General features: G+C 38.4%; 1 protein-coding gene across 3 annotated transcripts; it reads right to left on the minus strand.

Moving 5' to 3' along the window:
• Window positions 1-439: 439 nt before the first annotated feature.
• Window positions 440-21,800, minus strand: TTPA (alpha tocopherol transfer protein). Of its 3 annotated transcripts, none has more exons than XM_081116626.1 (5): window positions 15,705-15,954; window positions 8,780-8,933; window positions 6,762-6,955; window positions 5,075-5,185; window positions 440-2,568 (listed from the first exon to the last, which is right to left on the minus strand). In XM_081116626.1, exons 1-5 carry the CDS (start codon window positions 15,894-15,896, stop codon window positions 2,395-2,397), a joined length of 825 nt encoding a protein of 274 aa, XP_080972752.1. In that variant the 5' UTR covers window positions 15,897-15,954; the 3' UTR covers window positions 440-2,394. The 3 variants fall into 3 exon arrangements, with proteins under 3 accessions (XP_080972752.1, XP_080972753.1, XP_080972754.1); XM_081116627.1 differs by lacking the exon at window positions 15,705-15,954 and adding an exon at window positions 21,376-21,800 and having other exon boundaries at window positions 448-2,568; XM_081116628.1 differs by lacking the exons at window positions 5,075-5,185; window positions 6,762-6,955 and having other exon boundaries at window positions 448-2,568; window positions 15,705-15,959.
• Window positions 21,801-25,862: the final 4,062 nt, after the last annotated feature.

Consider the following 25,862-nt stretch of genomic DNA (forward strand, 5'->3'; position numbering starts at 1 on the left):
AATTTAGGTGAGGGACAAAGATAATATTTGCTCTAGGACTTCAGTGCTATACAATGCAAGAAAAATATATAGTTTGACCAAAAAAATCATAATCTAGGCTAACAGCAAATTGTTTCAAAATCAAATTATCTGATTAAGTGGCATACTCTGGCTTTTTTCGCTCAGAAGCTTTAACTTAATAATCAAGCAATGTCTTTGTTTTATTACATTAGTTCGTGGTCCCTTTGAGCACCACAAAAGACATTAGTGGAAGGTGGTGTTGAACTAAGCAGCTGGGGAAACCAGCCTACAATGAAAACTTATAAAAAACAAAAACAAAACTGGCCTTGTGTAATAGACCACTAGATATGGTAAGTTTTTCTCAAACTCTTCTGCAAGAAAAAGCAGGTTTTGAAAACAATGCCTACTATTTGGGTTTTTTAAATGAAACAGAACAGCTGTAGTTTATGTGAAAGATCTTTATTTTCTTTTGAACAATATTAAAACAAATTATTGTGCAGTTCAGTAACAAAATAATCACGTGTTAAAGATCATCTTTAAAAGGCACTTCTGGTGCAATTACAGTTAGGTAATAGACACAATTCGATAGCCAGTTACGTTGCCACCTTACAAAATTGCCTGCTCACTTCACATTGTTCTAATGTTCTTCAGTGAATTGCTGCATTTTATAAAAATTTCAAAGTCCCATCATGAAATGTCCTCCTATTGATTGACATTTTATTTCTATTTGCTGTTAATAACATCACTAATAAACCACATTTAAAAGACATTTTTAAATGTTATCCGTTATTCATGTGCTACTGTAATCACTCCTTCACAGAGCCTCGTGGAACGATTTTAAGTACCCACATGTAAATAAGAAACTTTGTTATGTAAACCCCCTTCTAGGTATAAAAGTTGGATAAACCAGAGCTTCTTGTTGTTATTGTTTATTCCTTTTAAATGGTTGTATACTGTTATTTTTAATTATACAGTTTTAAATTGTGTGATTAGTAAAGATGACTTTTTTTCAGAAAACAGGCACCATCTAATTTTTTATATAAAAATTATAATGTAAAATTAGCTTCCCAATGCTAAATCAAAATAAAGCACGTTCTCTAAAGAACATTCACAATCGTTCCCAATTTTATCACAGATATATGTACAGAGAATCACAAGTATCAGCTCACCTGATTAGAATAATTTTCTTATAAAGAAAAACAGCCTTCACATACTCTTTCAACAAAGATACCATTGTATGATTTATGTTGAAACCCAACTAAGCGAACAAATGTCCAACAAATTTTGCACATTGTGTTCTTTCATTTTCAAATTTAAAATAAAACAAAAATTATAAAACACTATAAACACTGGCATCAATTGAAAGTCATACCTTTATATCTTTCTCAATAAATGAAATATTCTTTATCATAAGCTACAGTACAAACAGCACTTTTTAACTACTGATTTTTTAAAAGTAAATCTGAATTGTCGGCTTTGGCTAGAATATTCTGAAATAAAAATAAAACTCAAATTATTTCAGGCATAATCTGAAAAGTTCCAGATGTATATCTGACTGATTTTAAAAATGTAAACATATGCGTTTCCTTTTGTGGTTGTGAGGTTGCTCCATTAAAAACACAGCCCATGTGTACAACTATTACCATATCTCTAAATATCTTAAAAACAGGAGTCAAAATTACAATCTTGATTTCTTTGAAAAAGCAGACACAGTATTAAGAAGTCATTAATTCTGCCTGAAATACTTTCGAAATTATTTTTGGTTATCAATTGTATCATGTGAGTTATTTCATTGAGGCCTATAGATGCTACATACAATAATTCATGACATACAGACTCTTCAATTAAGAGTTTCTCTTGTGCAAATATAGAATTTCCCTGAGATGGACCATCTTGCTGACCCACAGAAAAGTAAATATAGTAAAACTATATTCAGATTTTAATCTGAATTATAATCTAATCTGACCCACACCCAAAATGAGTATTAATAGATTTTTATCATCAGTTGATTTGTGCTAATAATTCTTTTCAGTGTACTAGTTATACATTTGTTTGTAAACAAATGTACTCAGACAACTTGTTTAAAATGAATCTTTTCGGAAACATCCAAAGGCACACCTGAATAGCTACTTTAGAGATAACTTTCAAGTGTAAAACTCAGAAAACCTCTTCTATGCTTTGAAGTACAGTATGTTAACATTTAATTACTTCAAATGTAAAGAAAGTGCATTTAAAAAGTAGTTTCCTAAATACTCATGTTGCTCATGTCAGCAGATTTTTACAAAAGTCAATCAGAGCATTAATTAGTTAAAAAATTTTTCTTTCATTCATGTAACCAGGTAGGACCTCACCCATGTATTTTTAATTAGGACGGCATTCATGTTAAATAACTTCTCATTGAACGGTGTGTGAAATACTGCTGAGATAATTTTCAGACTTCATTGTAAAATTTGTCCACTCTTGACAAATGTCCTCCATGGAGACTTCTGCACCCCCATATTCCACAGGAAGGATGTCTGGGAAATGCTGAAGTAAGCTTTGTTTGTAATTGGTCCCATGCATATGAATCTGAAATAGCCAAAATGTTTTAGAAGGTTTGCCATCTGCCTCTCAACACATTACACAATTTCCAATGGAAAACTGACACCATAAAAGAAGGTATTCTAACAACTTCCAAGACAGGAGAGCATGTGTGGAGACTACAGCTTTATTCCTCTGCTTATGAATCTAAGAATTTTACTTTAGATTGTGTTGTTTATGAATCTGATCATCTTACTGTTTTCTTATATTTGTGTTCTTATAACTATACAAGATTTATTTAAAAAGATTCTTTTCCTCTTTCACAAGGAGGTTTTTAAAACTCTAAATAAAAGTATTTTATAAATTCTATTCCCTGCTGTACAAGAGATTCTTAGCAAAATATCAAATATCCTGGGACTGTTCTGTAGATGGTAAAAATGTCCTATCTGGTATTATTTCATATAAAATAAACGCATATTTCTAAGCACAAAATTAGGTACATGGGGAATAATTTATGTGATACATTTGATGGATACTCTTGGCTAGTACAAAACTAAGAGACAATTATGGTGGTTAAGAACCTTAAAATTTCAAATATTTTAAACTATAAAAATCAATCACATAATGCCTGAAGTTAATTAAGTAAAAATTTGAAACCTTGAATCAAAAGCATATCTTGTTTAAAACTAAATAAAAATAAAGATAAACCTTTCTTCATCTGTAAGGAAAAATCTTCATCTGTACATTCTACAATCATTTAATAAGCACCTACTATGTGCTAGGATATAAGGATTAAAATGAAATAAGTTTCCTGCACTCAGGAATCTAACAGTCCTCAATCCTTGATTTTTCCTGAAATGTGTAAAATATTATCAGCTAATAGAGAAGAAAGTCTACTATCTCCTCAGAAAGGGGGAAATGAGAAGATTCGTAGGGTATTGCCAAAATGATGAAAAGGAGGAAAGTGACTGGGTTGGGATCCTCCCCACCCCCACCATTTTGGCAAGTCTGTTTCATATCAACTGACTTTCCTTGAATTGCTTTACCTAACTTTTGTATTTTTCTTTCTTTTTTGCTTATATTCTATTTGTTAGGTTCAGTTTATTACTGCTTTTGTTTTTCTTTGTCCAGAACATAACCCAAAACAAAAACACTTATTTTTAGATCTTTCAGAGTTAAACAGAGGATGGCCTGCTTTTATCCAGCTACACTAAAGAGATGAAAATATAAACAAAAGAATTAATTTTTATAAAAATACTCGAATGAAAAGAGGCCATCTTCAGAGACATGGATCTTCTTGAAGACAGATACAAATATCTACTGGGCAACCTCAAAAGAAGCTCTAGGGTCACAATTTTCTAACCAGATTCAAGTGGTTAATTTTCGTATGAAACACTATACTTTCTAAAATTCCAAATATGCTATTATAGCTCACACTGTCACTATTTATATTTAAATAATGTTTGTGATGTAAATTGTCAAAGCTTTTAAAAATTGTTTTTCAGGCACTAGATGTTGCCATTGTTTGTCTAAATAAATGCTTATTCTTCTTCACAGATTAATGGATATCCTAAGAGATATTAGATATTCAATTGCAATAAGGCTCCACAGGGTAGGTAAAAAAAAGAAAATCAAAGCTCTTTAACTAATATTATGTTAAGTCACACCTCAAGTACTATGGTTTTCAGTTACAAATGTACAGGGTGTCCCAAACAAATGTATACACACTTTTAATGATTATAAAGTCAGTGTTTATTAACACTGAAAAAGAGCAAAAGTTAAGTGAGTTATCAGCTGTTAAAGTGTGTATGCATATTTTGGGCCACCCTACATATTAATTTATTTTCATTTGCATAGATAATACATTCACATGGCTAGAAATCAAAACAAGATAAAAGATACACAGTGAGAGGTCTGGCTCCCAACCTTATCCTTCCACCCCATCCACACCTTTTCATTATATGAAGAACCACTTAGGACTGCTTTCCTTTTAATCCTTTTAAGGTACTTTTAATGCAAATATAACTAATGACTCTGATTTCTTGCCTTTTTATACAAAAGGTAGCCTACCAGAAACACTCTTCTGCATTTTGCTTATTTCACTTTCAACATATCCTGCAAATCTTGTGTACTGCATTGTGTCGATGTCTCACAGTTCACTTAACCAGTACCCTGATGATGAACACTTGGTGGTTTCCAATCATTTGCTGCAGTGATTCCTTTTGTATATACAATTTTGTTTATGTGCAGATAGGAGAAATTCCCAGAAGCACAAAGGCTGTAATTTTGATAACTATTACCACACTGCCCTCTACAGGGAATATACCATATTGCACTTCCACCAGCAATGTGCAGGAGTCCCAGTTACCCCATAAACTAACTTGATTTTTCAAAATTAAAAAGAAATTTTAATTTATAAGAGTAGTTGGCTTGTTAGATAAATACTCAAAATATTTGTTCAATGGTGGGGGCTGCTTAATAAAGCAGTTCTTAAATGAAAGAGGATTGGAACATTTGGTAGAGAGGAATAGTGACTTGAATATGTTTCACTCACCCGATCCTTAATTTTTTCGGTCAGGAATGATTTAATCATGGAAAAGACAGTATGAAAAATTATTGGCTCATTTATCAAATGGATACCACGAACTTTTAATGGAAAGGAATCCTTTTGAAAATAAAGAAAAACATCTTATTAATAGCCAAACATAAATATATATTTCTATTGACAGGTCCCTTCTTTGAACACTTGCTAAACTTACAGCAGCACCTAACGTGTGTTTAACTTCCAAAATTATTTATTTTGTCAACACAACATAGCCTGCTTTATAGTTCACTGTCACAAGATTAAGAAAAGACCCCTAAAAAGTATTTACTTTGTAACTTAGGCAAAGTATTTTAAGAAATACCTTCATCTTTCATAAATATGACACAAAATTCTCTCCCAATCACATATAAATGTTCGTTTAAGGAAACAGCGAGTTATTTAGATGTTAATAATTAACCATGTCCCCCAATTTTTTATTTTGAGAAAAAAATCAAACTTTCATAAAAGTTGAAGAAATAGTAAAATAATGCACATTTTGAAAGTTTTGACACTGGTATAAGTCCGTAACATAAAAGTAATATAGGCGTATTCAGAAGGTTTAAAAAAGTTAAGAGTTGAAAGAAAAAAAGTCATCAATAGTTTTCCTACCCAAAGACATAGGAAAAAATTCCTCTTTTTTTCTTTCTCTATGCAAAGCTTTTAGAAATGTGTTATCTACTTAGGGCTTTTCCTTCCAGGTTCTTTCTATGCATAATTTTATTTTAAACAGAATTGCTAATATGCTCTCTAAACAATTTGTATCCTGTTTTGTCAAATTGACATAATACAATTTTTGTAAACATCATCACTTTTAATATGTTGTAATAATCCACCAGATAGATATACCATAAAAGTAACCCTTCTCCTATTTCTGGAAAAATAAGCTGCTTCTGATTTTATTCTCTAAGAACTGATGCTACGGCACCTATCTTTATGTATAGGAGGCAATGATGGTTGGGAGCAGTTTTAATTTAGGTGACCTGAACTGGAACCTTCGTTTCACTGACAAAATGTATGTGCTTGGGCATTGCTGTCACCTCTCCGACATAGTTCATTAATTAGTAAAATGGGAAAAATAATGTCATATGACACAGGCTTGTGTGGCCATTAAATGGTAATTCATTCGAAACATGTAGCCAAGTACATGGCACACAATAAGCTATCATTATTATATACAAGGTCTATACTATTCTTCAGATTATTCCTTGGCTCTGTTCCTCAAAGTTGGATTACTCGGTCACAAATTGTGGCCATTTAGAAAAGCTTTTGATTTCTAAAAGAGCTGTATCAATTTTATAACTACCAAAACTTATGCGACACCTTGTAGTACCACTGCAATAAATATTATTTTTTATTTAATTTTTTAATTTAGGAAGAGACTTTTAATGAGAAAAAGATAACGCTACCACAGTATTGCTTAAATGTGTAAATTCTGTGATTACTAATCTCGCACATATTTTCACAATTTGTTGCAATTTTCTTTCTTTTGTGAAGAACACTTTACTTTCTCTCAGCATTATTGAATTCTAGGTATCATTTCTAAAATTTTATTTGATTTGCTAATGAATGTAAGGTCCCTTCTCTTTGTATCACATACAACTAAATTAACATCTATTGTTTGGAAGTATTGCCCCAAAGAGTTGAACTGCGCACTTACTGTGAGAACAGCGGCAATCTTCTTGGCTACAGACGGGGTGATCTGGAAAGCGTGAGAAAACTGCCAGCCTTTCAGATCAAAGAGAGTCTTGATTCCATTCCGCTGGGTCTCTACCTCCTGTACAATAAGCTCAGATGCGATTAGACTTACACGGAACACATCATACACTGTAAAAACTTTTGGGTCCCAGTATGCTAAAAAAAAAAAAGTAGAAATAAAAAATATATCTCAGCATTGCATAGAAAATCAGAAAGCAAAGGGAAACAGACTCTTCTTAGACTTAACGGATGGATAAAATTTAAAGCACATTCAACGGTCACGGCATTAATAACAGATCCAATCGGTGGGCCAGAGACACGTGCCTGCTTCGCCCCAGCAAAGGACACGCTCGTAAGGGCCCGGGGAAAAGAAAGGGCGCACGCGGGGGCGTGTGACCGCCCCACGAAGCTACAGCCCAGGCACGCGGGGACGGCTCTGCCTGACCATGGGCCCCACGCTCAGAGATGCGGGAATGGGAGGAGCATGGCCTGGGCCATGAAGAGAAGCTAGGGCCCTGTAGCAACCAGCGAGATTGCAAAAGGAAAGGCCTGAGGGCTAGATAGGTTGGCTAATGTCTCTGACACCGCTGGGGGACAAGGGCAGGTGGCAGAGCCGTGTCCTGACAGGCTAGAACAGCGTGGGCTTTGGAAAGCAGTCAGGAGCCACTCCTGCAGTTGCCCACACCCAGGGAACACAGGGAGACCTGTGCTAAGAGGAGTTACTGATATTCTTCCACTCTCCCCACCCCCGTCGCCCCTGGGGCAGGCCACGGCATGCAGAAAGGACAGTAAGGGGCAGGCAATCTGAAAAGAAATACGCATCTCCTAAGAACTGTCATATTTTTTGAAACACAGTCACACAAAGAAGAGAGGAACCAAACTCAATAGACAAAGGCGTTGAAACCCAAGGACACAGTTAATAAAGCATGAAACATTAAAAGAAGCAAAATAGTTTCGGTGGGGGGTGGGGGAGATGGGCTATTACTATAAGAACAGGCTATTATTAAAAAGAGCCGGCAGGGCTCAGTGGTTGAGTGTCGACCTAGGATCCAGGAGATCTCAGTTGGATTCCCAGTCAGGATTGAGAGCTCGACCTGTGGGGGTGCGGAGGGGTTGCAGGAGGCAGCCGATCAATGACTCTCCCATCATTGATGCTTCTATTTCTCTCTCCCTCGCCCTTCCTCTTTCTGAAATCAATAAAGATATATTAAAAAATCGGTTGGGATCTTAGAAATAAGATGATGATAATTCAGGCAAATCTCAGTTGATGGGACAAATGAAAGAAGACACAGCCAATGAATGAATAATGGTTTGGAATGTCAAACTGAGGAATTTCTCTCAAACTCAGCACAAAAAAAGCCAAGCATTGATATGTATGGACTAAAGTTAAGAGTATTAATTTTGGATTAAAGAGTATTTAAGTATGGATTCAGCTAGATCCCAAAGTTTCAAAAGCCAACTAATCAGAGTTCTGGAAGGCAATATAATACAGAGAATGGGGCACAGAGGAGAGAGGAAGAAGAATAGTAGAGACAAATCTTCCAAAGCTGAAAAAAGGTGCAAGTCTCAAGTCTTCAGATTGAATGGTCCATGGAGTGCCTCACTCCAAAATATTTAATAAGCACCTACCATGTGCCCTGGTTCAGTGTTTGGTGTACATCAATGAACAGAACAGACAGCCTATATGCATTATTATAGTTCAAAACTCTTATTTGTATCCCCCCCCCCCCGCCATTTCTCTTCTCTGTTTAATTTTTCTCTTATTTTATACAGCTGACTGTGTGGAAAAATGGAAGTAGGATTTCCATTGGTTTTTGTTAATTTTCTCACAACTGCCAGTTTTATTATACTTGGGAGACATTAAAATATAAAATAAACCTAAATTAAAACCCAAAAACCTAAATGCTTAAATATGGGCTCATTAAAGCCTTCTGAATGGCAGTCAAGGAAAAGCAAAGAACAGTGCTTCACCTGACTTACCGATTCTGTAAATGAGAACTTTGCTGCCGGTGGGGTCTCTGCCTCTCAGGACTCCGAGGTAGCCAGCCCGCAGGAGGCCAAGAATACTTCTGGGGTGGAGATCTGCACTTATTTCTGGGCATTCTGCTCTCCACTTATAATAGTTTTTTAGTAACTGAAAAACAGAATAGAAATTGTCTACAGAGGGCATACATGGTGAGCATTTCTTAAAAATGGCAGGAAAGCATTGGCATTACCAATGTCCTTTGCCATCCATCATGTCAAAATTTTAATCTGGGCTGTCCTTTTAGTACATAAACTAACAGTTTCCTTCATCAAGGATCTCGGGTGATAGGAATTAATAACAAATTCTAAGTTGAGTAATTCTTATTTGTCTCCTGTGGCGGATGGTCTCCAACGACAGCTGCCGACAACCCTTCCCCACCCAGTGTACACATGCCATCAAGAGGTGGAATCCGTTTGATTCCTTCCCCCTGAATCTAGGCTGGCCTTACATCTTGCTTTATAGAAGTGACACTGTGCTAGGTTTTTGAGAAACCTGGGACCTTCTGTTTTTGCTTTACAGGATCCAGACACCATGTAAGATTATGAAATGAAAAGTCCATGCAGAGAGGCCCTGGGGGACGAGAGGTTGTTTTACTGAGATGGTCTGACCTCAGCCAAGGTCCCTTCTGATGCAACATGGAACAGAGATGAACATCTCCACTCAGCCCGGCCCAAATTAGAGAACCACAAACAAACAATAGCTGTGGTTAACGCCACTGAATTTGGGGTGCTTTGTTACTTGGCGATAGGCAACTGAAACATCCACCTTTAGTCTTTTTGAAAGAACAGAAATCAATCAAATGACTGAACTCTACAAATATGTTTGGAGTATGTACAATGTCCACGCACTATGTTAGGCACTTGAGTTTAAGCAACGACCAGAATAAATCCCTGATCTCACCGGAGATGACATATTGGTGACAACTGGCTCCTACAGGCCATGCTATGTAGTGAAAGGTTCAGTTCCCAGGCTGCCTCTTCAGAAAAACCTTGGTGCTACCACTTATTTATTACTTAGGTGATCTGGAGTAACTATTTAACCCTGTTGAGTCTTGCTTTCTAATATCTGCCTCCTAGGGTTATGTGTAAAGCATACATGGGCATTGAGTGCTGGATAGTACTGTTGGAATAGAGAAAGTCATTTGGGTTAATTGGCCCATGCAAGTATTCAGTTCAGGTTTACATTAAAGGTAACTAGAATTCTTTGGTTTTTACTCTCTTTCCTACAAAAAGAGCCAAATCAAAGATACAAAGTAACATATCTATACCACTTCTATACTTCCTACTAATAGAAAAACAACAAAAATCGATTTTGTTAATAGTGGTATGCATTCAGAGAGACTATGGAAAGGTATGCCTGGGTATTAGGTCTGACACAATATGGTTTGAAGGAATCTCATTTTCTCCTTCTGCCAAAAGAACAACCAATAATGGTTACTTTACATTTACAAATAATACAAACATTACCAGTGTATTGTGGAGAATCCTAAAATCAAATTACACATTTGAAACTTACTATATCTTAACTTTCTTCTTTATGATTTTCAGTATCCTCAATCTTTCTAAAATAGCAATATATTTGAATTTTAAGAGATCTATTGGAAATGTGGGATTGAAGTTCAGATGAAAGGAAAGGACAAATTTTATATTTGAGAGTCATTGGAATAAACATGATAACTCTAACTACAAAGTAGTAACGATCTGGAGAAACCACAAATATAAATTTTAAAAACCAAGTAGAGGATAAAATCCCAAGCCACGGGAAATGCCAATGGCTGGGAACGGCTGGAAGACGAGAAACGCTGGTTGGGTTGTAGGAGAAACACTACCATGATGCACAGAAGGAAAGAAAAAGCCATGTTTCATTCTCTCTCCCTCTCCTCTCCCTCCCCCTCCCCCCTCTTCGTCTGCCTCTCTCTGATATTGTCTCCCTATCTTTTTTTCAGTCTTTCTCTTTCATTTCTACATTTAATAAGCTTTTCTTAACTGCTTTAAAAAAGAGGATGTTTCTAAGACTTAAGTGCAACAGAGAGGTAGAAAGGGAAAAAGTCAGTAAATTTGCCAACCAAGAAATAATTGGTGACCTAAATAGCAGTTTCCAAAAGCAGTGGAAACAAAAGGCATGTTGTAGGTCCTGAGATATTCATCCTAGTCTATAAGACGGATTCCTCTTCTTCTGGTCATAGCGGGCATCTGAATAAGTGTTACTACCATTTTTACAATGCTCATTATATTTTTCATAGTTCCCGCAGGCATAAAAACAGTCTTTTTAATTCTTATTTAAGCAAAATGCTAGAAGTAGTATATTAGCTCCTATATGGAAATAACAATTTTATTTTCCTATAAAATGATAAAAGTTGTGACTTCATTGAAAGGGATCTTTTAGGTAATAGAGGCAGGGGCTTGTGTTCAAGTAACCCACATTTTACTCATTAATGGCCCCAAAGCCATTCACATAACTTTAATTACAGTATATTGTTATGATTGTTCTATTTTATTATGTTATTTTTATTAATCTCTTACTGTGCCTAATTTATAAATTAAACTTTATCATAGGTATGTATGTAGAGGAAAAAAAAATACTATATGTAGGGTTCGATGCTATCTGCGGTTTCAGGCATCCTCTGGGGTCTTCGAAAGTATCCCGAGCATAAGGGGGACTACTGTATTGCATGAGTAAACCAACTGAATCCATGCGCCTGAAAAAATGATTCTTGTAAAGACACACAATTAACATTCATGCCTTTGACATTTAACTTTTGCAAACTGAAATATTTAAACCTGGATCACTGATTATTACCTTTCCACTGATAAATAAATTCAAAGGTCCAGCTGACATAAATAAATTATGTAAGTGACAAAATGCTACTGAGCAATTCTCAAACAAACCACCTGAAGTTCACACACACACAAAAAATAGGGTGCAAGTGAATATCATGATTGGAAGGCACTGGTTTTGTACCACAATTAGGAATAAATAAATTTATGTTATGGTTTATTTTAACTATGCTCTACAATAAAGTAGCTTTCTTCTTACATTTTCATGTACTTTCAAGCAAAATAGTGATCATATTTGTGCAGCTTTCATAGCCTTTAATGGCATCATTTTTTCTTCCTACTCACAACCAACCTACATGTTTACCCAGTTCTAAAACTCAGCCCCCATCCTGTGGCTCAGTTGGCTGGAGCATTGTCCCATACACTAAAAAGGTTGCAGGTTTGATTCCAAGTCAGGGCACCTACCTAGGTTTCAGGTTTGATTCCGGGTCAGAGCGTGTACAGGAGGCAACCGATTGATTTTTCTCTCTCTCTCCCCCTTCCTGTCTCTCTTTAAAAATCAATATAAATAAACAAGCTAGCTAACTAACTAAAGCTCAGAGAAGTTATACATTTGTTTAAGGGCCATAACTACAGGATCAGAATGAAGACCGAAACTGACATAATATGATAAACTTTACAAAAGAAGCTACATTTAGTGGGAAATTAGCAGGGAGAGTCAATGGTACTTTGAAAGCTTCGGTCTTTGGGAAAACCATAACAATAATTAAAGGATAAAAAACTTACCACGTCGAGCAAAAATATAAGGAACTGGACTCCTCGTTTGTGAAAGACAGAAATTCACAAGAATATGTAGAACAGACAGGTTAAGAGTTGGCTGTTTCTATAGTTATTGTTTTGAACAGACATGGCAAGTGTTACATACTTGAGAACAGTCTCCCCTGAGTATAACTCAACTTCAAATTCTTGCTCTATCACTTAACATCTGTGATTTCAGACAAGTCACTTAACTCTTTACATCTCAGCTTCTTCTAAAATGAGAACATGAGATAATCCTCAAAAACACTACTTACAAAGTAACAAGCACTCAAAAAGCTATTCAGGTTCTAAAAACCTCATTAATTCATTATCCCTTCAAATACAAAAACTAGAAAAACTAGAAATTTCATTACAACTGAGGGGCTTGAGCTTTCTTCATACAATAAAACTACAGGGCTTTTATATTATAACTACGGAAGTTGGAGTCGAATTAACTGTCTTTGTAAGAAAAATAAATAGTTTCATGCTCTAAATCTTTCCCTTTTATTTCCAGTTGGCAGAAAAATAAGGCAAAGAGTTCACAGACAGAAACTTGACCCCTGTTCAGGAGATTTAGACACAGTCTTGCCAGCAAATTCCTCAAGGATATGGTGCAATGAAAGCAACTCAGGAACATAGAAAATATAGGGGGGAAAAAAAAAATTATATATATATAAACACAAAGGCTGAAGGTAAATTTTATTCCTTCTGTTTTGTGGGGATTTTTCTTTTTTCTTTATAAAAGTTATTGGGATGATATGAGTTAATAACATGATATATGTTTCAAGTGTACAATTTTATAATTGTACATCACCTGTAACTTGCATTGTGTGCTCACCAAAGTCTAGTCTCCCTCTGTCACTCTATATGTGACCCCTTTGACCCTTTTCAGTCTACTCCCCACACTCCATCCCCTCTGGTAACCACCCTTCTCTTGTCTGTGTCTATAAACATTAGTTTAAAACAGCAAATAAAATGAAATCAATAAATCAAGCACTTTTTATGGTTAGTTAACTCTACAACATATATATGTTTAATGCCTTACTTACACTGTACTCTCCCTAGGACCTGAGACTGTGTCTTCATATTTAGCAATATGAGTAAATATTAGTTTATTACTCATGATGTTGGGACACCTGGGTAGCCATCTGACAAAATGAAAACAAAGTCAGATTCCTAGTTTATTTCTAACATCAAAGAAATTCTAGTAGGGAAACAATTCCAACATCAAAAAGAGAAGCCATAAATTACTAAAGAAATTTTTGGAAAAAAGAAGAGCTTATAAAACCCAGAAGCAAACAGAGAACAATCACATTAATATATTTGTTACATAAAAACTTAAAATTCTGCACAGGAAGAAAATAGCATTACCAATGTCAGAAGACAGACAACAAACTAGGATAGCAGCCTATTCGCTTTAATACATATATTTTATGAATAAAAAATGTATATTGTATGGATATTTTATGTAAATAAAATGGAAGAAAATAAACAAATGGCAAAACAAAGTTACCGAGAAAAGGATTTTAAAATGTTAAATATATGAAAGATGATTAACCTCACTTGTAATTAAATACATGCATATTATAATAATGAGAACCAGTTTCTCAGCTAGCAGTTGGAGACACAGGTGAGATTTTGGCTAATGCAGCAGGGGTGATAATACGCAGAGAAAGGCACCATTATGCAATAGAGAGCTGACAAAATAGCGTCAGCCCTTTGGAGGACAGTTGTTACATTCCTCAACACTGAAAACACACATCTCAATTCATTCAGCAATTCTGCAGGTTGAACTTGTCCTGTAAGGATATACTCCTATTTTTTCGCAAAGGCACATGCACAGAGACAGACTAGAATATCCAGTTGGTGAGGGAAGACACCCCATTGGTCTTGTTTATATTGCATTGTGTCTACTGCCAGGCAAACTGCAGGAGTTCAAAAAATGATCACTGAAGGAGGAATGGAGAGTGCGCATGGCCGTGCTGCCCTGGTCTGATGACACGTCCATGCCCAACAACAGGGACTGCCCAGTAACTGCTGGCACAGCGTAGTCACACCATGCAGAGCTCAAGGGCCACGAAAGAGTAAGCTGTATGTAGGTGTGCTGAAATAGGATCATCTCTATGATGAATTAGGTTTTAAAAAGGAGAAATGTAAAACGCATACATATAGTTGCGTGAAGGTAGGCTATCTGGAAAGAGAAACAAGACACAGGTAACTGACCGCTTCTGGATAGAGGGCTTGGCAAACCAAGGGTTGGGATGGGGGATTCTTTTCCTTTAGAAAGTTACTCTTAGAAACTTACTTTGTAGTCTACGTACTCCATTATTGATGGATTGTTTTTACCATCCCTAGTCTTTACTTTTTCAATTAAAAATTAGTTATCAACAACTGGAAAAGCCTCATACTGAGACAGGCTGGGATTCGGTACCATTGACTTCCCAGCCTTTCAAGTGGCCGCTGCAGGACACTGAGCAAGCCACTTGGACAAGGGCTAGCTCAGGTTCCACGGCTGAGTGCTAACTCTGTGCCGAGCTCTGTGCCGGCCAAGTCTCCTTCTGTTAACTTGGTTAATGGTCAGTCGTGGAAAGGTGTCTAGACGTTCTCACCATTATTTAACAGATGCGGATACTGAGCCCAAAGTGACAGAACTGGAGGTGGCATCCCTCTTTCTGATCCCTGTCTTCCCAACACCCCTTCTCTCAAATACCCAGCTGTAACACACCTGGAAACGCAAAAGAAGAGCCTCATCCCGCATTCTCCCACTCAAAATATAATGGACTGCTTTAACCATCTGGACCCCGAAGGATTTCTATTAATCATACTGTTTCTCTAGAATTTAGCTTTAGACCTGTCCTACTGGCAATTTCACTCTCCTCTCCACACGTGGAGTTAGCAGCTAAGATGCGGTAAAATCTAGGCTTCCCACTTCTCAGCTGTTGCTCTGTTTTTATATCACCAGCTTTCTGCCAGGGAAGAGGAAAGGCATTTCCTCCAAACTTTGTAAGTTCCGGAGACTCCTCAAGGACAGAGCTCCAGCTTCTGGAGTCAAACGGGCCATCACGCTTTGTGTAGATTTTCCGTTTTCAATACGCAGAGAAACTGGAAGGACGGGCGCTGGATTTCTCAGAACAGCCGCGGCCACGGAGTCCTCTGCCCGGTGCGCCAAGGGCGCGTTCCCACCAAGGTCCTGCTCGCAACTTCGGCTTTCGCGGGGGGTCGGGACAGCACCCTCCACCCCACCCCACCCCCTGGGTACCCAGCCCCGTCCTCGGGGTGGGGCGCAGCGGGGAGGCAGCCTTACCCGCCAGGCCAGGTCCAGGTCGAAGTCCCGGGCGCGCAAGAAGCGCAGCAGGAAGGAGTCGGCGAGCGGCCGCGGCAGGCGGGGGGCGCCCGGGGCGCGCGCGCGGCGCCGCAGCTCCTCCAGGCTGGGCCGCAGCAGCGGCGAGTGGTCGGGCAGCGCGCTCAGCTGCAGCCCCGCCGGCGCCTCGGCCATGCCCGCCGCCTCTGCCTCGGCCGCGGTGGCCGCGGCGACCGGGAGAGGCACGGACTGCGCGTCACCCCGGCCCCTCCTCCGCGGCCTCTGCCCCGCGCACGCCCACCCCCCGCCCGGCCGCGCGCCACCGCCCCGAGGGCAACCACGTGGTGCTCCCCCCGGGGCTGCAACCCCGGGCGCTCCAAGGGGTTAGACCGAGCCCGTGCGCCCCGGGAGCCGCTGGCGGGCGAGGCCCACGGCAGATGTCCAAGAGTTTGCCGACCTTGATTGGGATGTTTCAAGTACATCTGATCGGGAACTTTTTATTTCTCTCCCTCTTTCACTTTCTCTCCCCCTCCCCCTTAGCAACCATTTGATGCGCAGTGGCACACTCATTCCCTGCCCTCCTCCTGCCATCAAGGCTCCAAACTGACTCCCAGACTCAAACTGTGATGATGCCACCCGGCCGGGCTCACAACGCCTCCCCTTCCTGCAAATCCAGGCAGAGCTCTCAGTTCTGGGCACCTCACCCCGTCACTGACATACACACAAGGCAGAGCAGAACTAGGTTTACGGTTCGTGAGTGCGCAAAGCCGTTTACTCCTGTTATTGTTTATTAATTATTGTGTTATTTGTTTGTATTACAGCTGTAAACCTACTTTTGCCTGCCCATGTGTAAATGACTAGCATGTGCCAAAAAAGTTTTGCACACCGAATACTTTGGCTGTGGCACTCCACCCCCATGTCTAGTCTCTCCATGGACTGTCCAAAGTCCTTATCTATGATGAAGAAAGGAAAAGATGTACAAACCCAAAGGGTTGGTAAATTGGCCATTTCTTGATCTATCTATTGCAGCTATCCCAGAATTGGCCTGTCTCCCCAAGGGGGAATCCATGATACTATTGATTATATATTATGTGACAGGAAAATGCTAGAATTGCCCAAACAAAACCAAATTTTTGCCCTTAAGAAATTCAGAGGGCAGTGAGGGAGACTGCCATTTCATTCATTAAAACAATAGTTATTGAGCGGCTACTGTGTCCAGGCCTTGTTCCGGGTACTGGGGATACACCTGTGAACAAAACGCACACAAACCCTGTCTTCAAGGAGGCAGATAGGCAACAAGCAAGATAAATAATTAAGATATGGTATGAGAGATATCGGTAAGTGAAATGGAGAAACATAGAGCAAGATGGGAGATAGAACCTACAGCGATGATTGAATGGGCACCTGAAAGAGGTAAGGAAGCTGGCCAGGGACACCTGGAACATCAGGGCTGCAAGCTTTGACTTCTCTTCTGAGGGAGCTGGGAAGCCAGTAGAATAAATAATCAGAATCCTATGAGAAAGCTCTTGCAAATGACAGAGAACTTTGATCTTTACTTGGAGGGAGATGGAAAGCTATTGGGGTAAAAACTCTTATGAAAGAGGCATGGAGAGAGTGCTGTGAGAGCACAGGGGAAGCCTACCTGACTCTGCTCAGGACATCTGGGAGGCTTCACACAGAGGGGACATTTGCTAGGAATAGGGGTGCGCTGGGAAAGTTTGCCAGGTGAGAGAGGGCGGGAGAGCAGGAAGAAAGTGCTAGTCGAAAGGAGCTCCGAATAATTCAGGGTACAAGGGGAGCCAGTTTTCCAGTAGCTTCAAGAGTTTAAAAGGAAAAGAACAAGAGAGCATATATGTAGCATATTTCCTTCTCTTTCAGTTTTTTTCCCAACATGTTCTACTTTTTCTTAGCAATTAGCTTTTGATTTTTTTTGAAGTTGGACAGAAAGTTTAGTGAGAGATCATTGACATAGCTATAATATTAGTTATAGTATCCTTTTATGAGAGCGAGCCATATGTGGGTAAGGAGTCCAAATCCGTTATTTTCTGCATTTGTGAAACTCTTATAAACACAAAATAATGTCTACTGATTAAGTTCATTGCCATTGAACTCGATGAAAATGGAACCAACATGGAGCCCAGACAGCCATGAGAGATGGCTTATAAATTCACAGGAGGTGGCAGTGGTAGCACCAGATACATGTAACAAAAATGTGAAGCAATTCCAGCTTCTGCAGTTAGTGACACTGGAGAAAAGAATGCATCGCTCTTTGTTAAATAATGCAGACCATGTTGTGTGTTTCAACAATGTATCTTGGATCTACATATACAAAATTTTTAGAATTCTTGGATTCTAAAGATTTCAGGAGATGTGGCTCACTTTTTGCCTTGAAGTGTTTTCAATTTTGCTATGCTCGTATTTTGCTCTGGTGAATTCTCATGCTTACTGCAAATGCTTCCAGGCCTCTGGTACAAAGATTCCAATGGGGTTTCTGGAATTAATGGTATGAGAAAATAAAAAAAAGATGGAAGGAAAATTTGGTTCATATTTGTACAGCTAGCCTACAATTTATGTTGAAATTATTTAACCATTATTCATTAGCACATAATAATTCATAAGTATATCAATTAATTTGCTTTCAGCTTCACAAGAGAAATGTAAATATTTTTATGATTGTTAAGAGATAACTTTTTAAAAGAGGTAAAATTAGGACTAATGCAGATGTAAAAATGAACATGTGTTAAAGATTTTATTTAACTTGTAAGCAAGGAGCCAGGCAGATGTCATAGAGAGTCAAAGAAGAAATCAAAACAGCGCACATTTATATGAAGTAAAGGATGTTGAAATAAATGTGCAAATGGTGGCAAAAGTAACCTCTGCGGGGAGAGGGGGAGGTCAGTGAAAACTCCAGCAGGTAAGACAGAGTTCGCATGCTCTTAGACAAGAATTGTTTGCCATTGCCATCAGTCACCTATGACTTACAGACTTGTGAAACAGCCCAGATGTTATGAGAATCAAACAATCCAGAGAATATCATCTAGAGTTTACCGATGCATTCCAGTGAAGCTCACATTTTATCTTATATCACTAGGGAAACCTTATTTAAAAAATTTTAAAGTCATATTTATCACGAAAATTTTAAAACATATGTGGACAGAATAGTTATGAAAACTAACTTGCGGCTTGCTTCAGCAATTGATGGTATTTTGCCAGTCTTGTTTTATCTGCATCTCCCACTTCTTTAATAAGCTGAAATATTTTAAAGAATACCTGTATATCATATCATTTTCCTGGTAAATATCTTAATGCACATTTTTCCTTTTTTAACATTACCACAATACCATTTTCTACACCTAAAAATATTAGCAACAATTTCCCAATATCCTCTAATACCCAGCTATATACAAATTTCCCTGGTTGTCTCAAAAATATTTATTTTAAGTTATTCAAAGTAAGATTTACATAAATCCACATATTGTATTTGGGTGGTAAGCCTAAGTGTTAAGAATAGCCCCCTTCTTTTTTTTTTTTTAATACCATTAATTTGTTGGAGGAACCAGGTCAATTTTCCTTAGGATTTACCACATTCTAGATTTGGCTGATTGCTGTGTGTGTGTGTGTTATCATTAAATTTTTTCTCTTTCCATGCTTTTTATATAAATGACATATCTAGAAGATTGATTAGCTTTAGGTTTAATCTTTGGCAAGAATATTTTATAAGGAGACTCTTCTTTGTATCACATGTGGACATACATATATGTGTTCTCCCCCTTCATATGCTAATATTGATTGGTTTAGATGCTGTTGCCCTAATCCATCAACTTAAAAGTTTCCCATTTCCCTTCTACCCAATGGTTTTAGCATTTCCTGATGACAATTTTTGCTTAGGCCCATGACTTTATTTGGGATTGTAAAATGGTCATCTTCTAACTTACCATTCTCTCTTCATTTATTTTCTGTGAATAGGAACTTTCCCTTATGAACTAGTTTGTTAACTTGAAATTTAATTTTTATAGAAATGCTTGATTGTTCTCATTAACTGGTTGGCAGTATTATTTATTTACTTATTTAATCTTCACCCAAGGACATGCTTAGAGAGAGAGAGAAACATCGACTGGCTGCCCCTACTGGGGATCGAACCCACAGCCCAGGTATGTGCCCTGAGTGGGAATCAAACTGCAACCTTTTGGTGCACAGAACGACGCTCAACCAACTGAGCCATTCCGGCCGAATGGCAACTTTATTGAAGTGGAAAATATTCATGCCTATGACCAGCAGCCTCTCTCCTATATATACAGACATATGTTCATATGCATGATACATGTACAACAAATATGTGTGCAAATATGTGTATAACACATATGTTCAACCAAAAGGTACCACATGTTCAATAAAAGACAAAAAAAACAGGTGCTGTATTTGTTATATCCCAAATTGGAAACAATGAAACTGTCCATCAGCAGCAAAGGGGATAAATTAATTGTGATACATTCATACAGTCAAGGAATGTATGCAATGAAAATGAACTGACCAAAAATGCACACGACATGGGTGCATCTCACAAACGTAAAGTCAAGTTAAAGAAGACAGGCACAAGAGAGTTTGTACTGCGTTGCTCCCTCGATAACAAACTTAAAACCTGGCAGGACTGTTGCGTTAGAAATCCGGAAATCAGGTACCCATGGGGGTGAGCAGTGATCGCAAGGGGCACAGGGACTCCCATTCTTGCTCGTTTCTACTAGACTGTCCTAGTTTCTGGGTGTTTTTAGTGGAGAGAACTAGAAAATACTTTTTTAAACAGAAAATATGTCATGAGTTCATACTGATTTTTCCCAATTAAATTTAGAATTGCCATGTTATTACTAATTTTTGTTGATTTTATACTTGTATCCATGCTTTCTTATACTGAAAATCTTACCATCTATTGATATTAACATAATTACTTATTTGTTTTAATTGTATGATATTTATGTAAAAATGTTAAATTGGCAGCATCAATGATACTACTAAAACTAAAAACCAGATTATTGAACGATGATAAAGATTTCTTTGTCGTGCTTTTTGACCTTAAGATATGTCTGTGAGGAAATACAACTTTTCTGGGTTTCTCAATGTTCCTACAAAAAGTCCCAGACCCACAGAAACATCTCTGCATACCATGAGAATTAGATATGAGGCCATGTGTCTAGTTAATTGCCCTGACCTCAAAGGCTAGTAAAACTCCTCTTATCTCCTGGAGAAGGTCAAATGACTACATCTAGTTCCTAAATTAAGTCCCTACGGTGCCAGCAAGTCTGGACTATCTTCCTAGGAATTTACATTTCAAGGAGGAGAGGCCTGTGAACTAGGAGACATCTATACAGGAAATATAACTGCCCTTCCCTGAAGGAAGAGGTCCTAAGTAAAATGGGCCAGTAGCTGAGTCTTTAAATAGTAAAAGCTAAGAGGGGGAGAGACTAGTGGATCTGTTGGGCTCCTGGAGAGCTTTTATTTACGTACCATAGTATGTAAATAAAGTAGCTAAGGACAGCTGCCTTTCCCCCTTTATGTGCAGAGAAAAAATATTTTTCCTCAACACTCTCCTTTGGGGGTGTTTGGCCACGCATGCAGGAGAATTTCCCTCTAGCTCACATGAGTTACCCTGAAGTTAAGGACAAGGGCAGGGGACACTTACCCACTTATTATTTACTGCGAAGTGTTCAATAAGAACTTTGTCTCCCATTCTGTGTGCCATGAGGCCCACTGACTGATTTCCTCAGCATGCTCCTTGCCCTCTGGCTCCCAGCTGTGTTGGCCAGTGGGATGCAGGCCCCAGAGATGGGGCAAGTTTCACCTCGGAGGTATATTCCCCTGGGTCCCTGGCTGCAGGGTTGCGGCAGCTTGGCCGTACTGCTCTTTTGAAGGCCGCGATGCCCGTCGGGCAGCCCTCTCACAGCGGCCTCCGTTCTCTCTGGGTTCCCACTCCTTGTCCATTCAGGTCTGTATTAGTTTTCTGGGGCTGCTGTAGCAAAGTACCACACCAGGTGGATCAAACAACAGAAATTTATCCCACAGTTCTGGAAGCAGAAGTCCAAAATCAAAGGATAGGAAGGATTAGTTCCCTTTTTGGAGGCTCCGAGGGAGAAGTTGCTCCATACCTGTTCCCAGCTTCAGGTCTCTGCCAGCAATCTTTGGCATTCCTTGGTTTGTAGTCCCATCACTCCAATCTCTGCCTCTGTCATCACATGGAGTTCTCCCTGTGTATCTGTGTTTGTGTTTTCATCTTTATCTTCTTGTAAGGCCACCAGGTGTATTGGATTAAGCTCACCTTAATCCAGTATGAACTCGTCTTAACTTGATTACACCTACAAAGCCTTTATTTCAAAATAAAGTCACATTCTGAGGCTCTGGGAAAGACACAAGTTTTGGAGGGTCACCGTTCAACCCAGTATGACATCTAAGGATGGTAACGATCTTGTGTTTCCCATCCCTTCACTGTGTAGTAAGTAGTCCTTTTATTAAACTATCCTGAATTATCTAATTTAAGTATTTTTTTCTGGTGAGGACCCTGTGTCTGGTCAGGAACCTGTCTGGCCAACCATTGGTCATGGTCTGTGTGCTACATTATATCAGAAAGCAGGAGAGTTTGCACAGCCCTGAGGTCAGATCATGAACTCTGCAGCATGAAGGCAAACTGCTTCTGAAGATCATTACTAATAGAAATTGGAGAAGAACCTTATTTAGGTCAATACTATCATGTTTATTTGCTTCAATCAGAAAACCACATCTAGAACCTTAGCTGTAATTGACATCACCACCTGATTAAATTTATAATAATTCAGTCATTTTCTATGACCCCTGTGGTTTTCACTAACCAAAGAGACAATCTCAGTAGCCCCAATCTCTGCAGTTACCTAGAAATGTGGCTCTGCTTTTGGTTTAGTAAGGGGGAGAATGGCTGTGGAGAGGGAGGTGGAGCAGGGTGGTCAGTTTCGAGGGTCTCTATTTGGCTCTTTGTACTAAAATAGCATTTGCTTAGTGGGTCAGGAAACCAACATGGGGACTCTTCCATATCCTGAATATGTTTTTTCCTATAATGTATTTGGTGAGTGAGGAAATGACCATAGGATCAGTCTTCTATTCCATCAGATCCACTCACTGTAAAATAAACTCAGGTCAAGACTCTACCTATCACCTGATCTCCACAAGCCCCATTCTGACTGGAGACCATGATGGTATCTGGGGATTCTGAGGGGTTAGCTAGTAATGCTCAGAAGTCTGAAGTATTCTCCTTTCCACATTGCTCTGTTACTCCAACAGTCATGTTATTAGCAATGGATGTAGGTCTTTCTAGGCTTAACTTGGGGGGAAACTTCGTATTATACATCTGTTGCAGAACAGAAAATTTCCTCCTAAGGACCTAGCTTTCCCCTTAATGAAGGAGCCCCAATCTGTGACCTGGGTCCTTATTTAGATCTGTAAACATCTCTGTGCATTTTTGAACCATGCATACCATTCTTAGCTGTGCATTAAGAATCATGTGGACTACTAGAAGTAAAAATTGTTCCCCTGGTTATGAATATTGCTGCCAATCATTCACTTGGAAATGACATGTGTTAAAGCCTTTATAAAAGTGTATTCATTTAAACAAAGACTTAGGTACCCCTATTATATACCAGGGAATACGAGAAGCTATTTATATTATGTCAGTTAATTTTCACCACAATCCTACAAGGTAGATTCTATAACTCCCATGTTAAAGTTGAGGAAACTGAGGAACAAAGAAGTTAAGTAGCTTCCCTAAACTCACACAGCTGATCATCAGTCCAGTTAAAATGGTTTATGATTAAGAGTCCATATACTTAATTATCATGTTATGTTGCCTCAAATGTGCAATTATTTTTATGAATTATTTTAACATAGAATTAACATACACAAGGGCACAGCTGTGGCTCATCCATACTCACAGAATCAAACCACAGGCTGATTGCCATATTCAATGATAACATGATACAGTCTTTCCTGTGGTACAGCCAAAAGCCAGAAAGCCAGAGGTGGAATCTGATTCTGGTTCTCACCTGATGTGTGATTCTCAGACAAAGTGCCTCCCTGCAGAGGCTCAGCTTCCTCCTCTCTGAGTGGGGCTCCTTCCTTTACCACATGGGGATATTTCAAGTGTTAAATGAAATGAGATAAATACATGGGAAAGTGTGTTGTAGTAAATGCAAATTTAGGATAGCAAACGAGCACCCTTCTGTTTGCTCAAGATTTGCTCATTGTTAGATAGATTTGTAATATATATTTTGCTTCAACATGCCAAATACTGACATACATTCTGTTTTGTGACTTTGGCATGGAGCTCGACTTTAGGGAGCTGACTACTCATTTAAGTCAGCTAATTTTATGTCTGCTCCTTTCTACCCATGTCCCCAGATGAATTTATTGCAGGATCACATGTAGTTTATTCTGATTACTATCCTTGTCTGACCTTAAATAGGGACACCTAACCCTATCCCAAGTCCCCTAACCTTGTTTAATTGCTTCTGAGATACACCTTTTTCCACATTTTACAGTTCTGAACTTGCACTGTACTAAATGGCTTCCTATCATTGCTATTGGTCAGGCCACACTGGTGACATACTGGATGTCGCTTGCACACATCAAAAATACAGGCGTGAGGCCTGGTAGAGGGCGTTGTACTGAGTTGTAGATGATAAAAGTCTTAATTAAGTCTAAAAGAGCTCTTTCTATAAATATAAAATAAAATATTTGGTTAATAAGAAAGCAGTATATCATAATGGTTTTCTAAGTGATCCATAAATGAATGGTGCTATTTACAAAAAAAAAAAAAAAGAAAAAAGAAAGAAAGAAGGCATCGTAGGTTGAATAAAATAATATCAGCTTTGTCCACGCTTTTGATTCTGTTCACTTCCTAAATTATGACTCTAGCTCCTGCTCACCAGTATCCCATTCTTGTTTTGGCCTTTTACTTAAGAGGTATCAAGTCCTGATAGCTTGAACCAAGAAGATTTATTCAGTTTTAGGGGTTGGGAGGCGCTATGCAAGTTCTATATTTTGCTGCTCAGTTTTAGGCATCAACTGATTTTTGCAAGCTCTGATGCTTTCTGACCCAGATAGAAGTTTTTGTCCAGCTTTTCTACTTCATAAATGATAAACAAGACAGTATTTCCCAAACTTGACCAAACATGAGAATAGTTAACCTGAGGCTTTCTTAAGGACAGAGATTTCCAATCTCATTCTGACATATTATCCAGAATCTCCAGGGAGGAAGTCTAGAAATCTGGATTTGTAACAGATACTACAGGTGATCTGAGGACGACTAAGTGAAGAAAGTTCGTTTTATCTCCCTCCTGTGCAGATTTTGTAAATATAAAATTGGCATGATATCTGTCCTCCATCTTGATGAGCTGTCATTTTAAGCAAGGAGATACCATGGAGATGTCTGAACTATTCAAAAGAAATTTCTTCAATAATCTTGTCTTTAAAAAATTAAATTTAGCTTTTCTAAGTCCCTCTTAGCTTAAATCTAGGAATTCACATCCTCAGTGAGTAGTTTTTCTCTCTGTTCTGTTAAAATGCCCTCGCAGTAAGGAAGAAGTGATTGTAACAATTGCCTATGTCCATATCTGTTATCCTAATATCTGATAGCTTGAATTTTGTTCATATAGACACATAGACATGTATTGTAAGGCTTTAGATGTACAAATTGGAGTTTTTCTGGCTGTTGAGGTTATCCTAGGCCTCATTTCATCAAAGAGACCTATCAGAAAGTACTGGCAAACCGCAGTGGGTTGAAGGAACCATCAAATCGCTTAGAATTGCTGGCTCGTAACCTTGGCCCACATGGCTCCATTTCTTAGTAAAGTCACCAATTTCAGAGGCAACTTATAGTTGTGATAAATTATAAAAGGGTGGCTAACACTGAGATGCTCACTTCAATCAATCTTCTCAAGAAATCATTCGCCTCAATTCAATACCGTTGGAATGCAGAACAGATGATTGCCGTGTAGCTTGATGCCCATTGAACTGAGGAACGAAATTTTATATTACATACACACATACACACTTGAGGTGACAGTGAACAGTAAACATGTTTAGGGTGGATCATGGAGTCTAGAGATATAGACATATGCTTTAACTGTTTCAGTGGCTTTGGTTGTC

Source organism: Miniopterus schreibersii (genome assembly GCF_964146895.1).
Source record: "Miniopterus schreibersii genome assembly, chromosome: 17".
Classification (NCBI taxonomy): domain Eukaryota; kingdom Metazoa; phylum Chordata; class Mammalia; order Chiroptera; family Miniopteridae; genus Miniopterus; species Miniopterus schreibersii.

Excerpts from the sequence above, each read along its gene's own strand:
- TTPA (XM_081116626.1), bottom strand. The coding sequence starts at position 15,896 with ATGGCCGAGGCGCCGGCGGGGCTGCAGCTGAGCGCGCTGCCCGACCAC. Across the intron at positions 8,934-15,704 it reads ACCTGGACCTGGCCTGGCGG|TTACTAAAAAACTATTATAA; the intron begins GTAAGGCTGCCT and ends TCTGTTTTTCAG. Across the intron at positions 5,186-6,761 it reads AGATTGCCGCTGTTCTCACA|GATTCCTTTCCATTAAAAGT; the intron begins GTAAGTGCGCAG and ends TATTTTCAAAAG.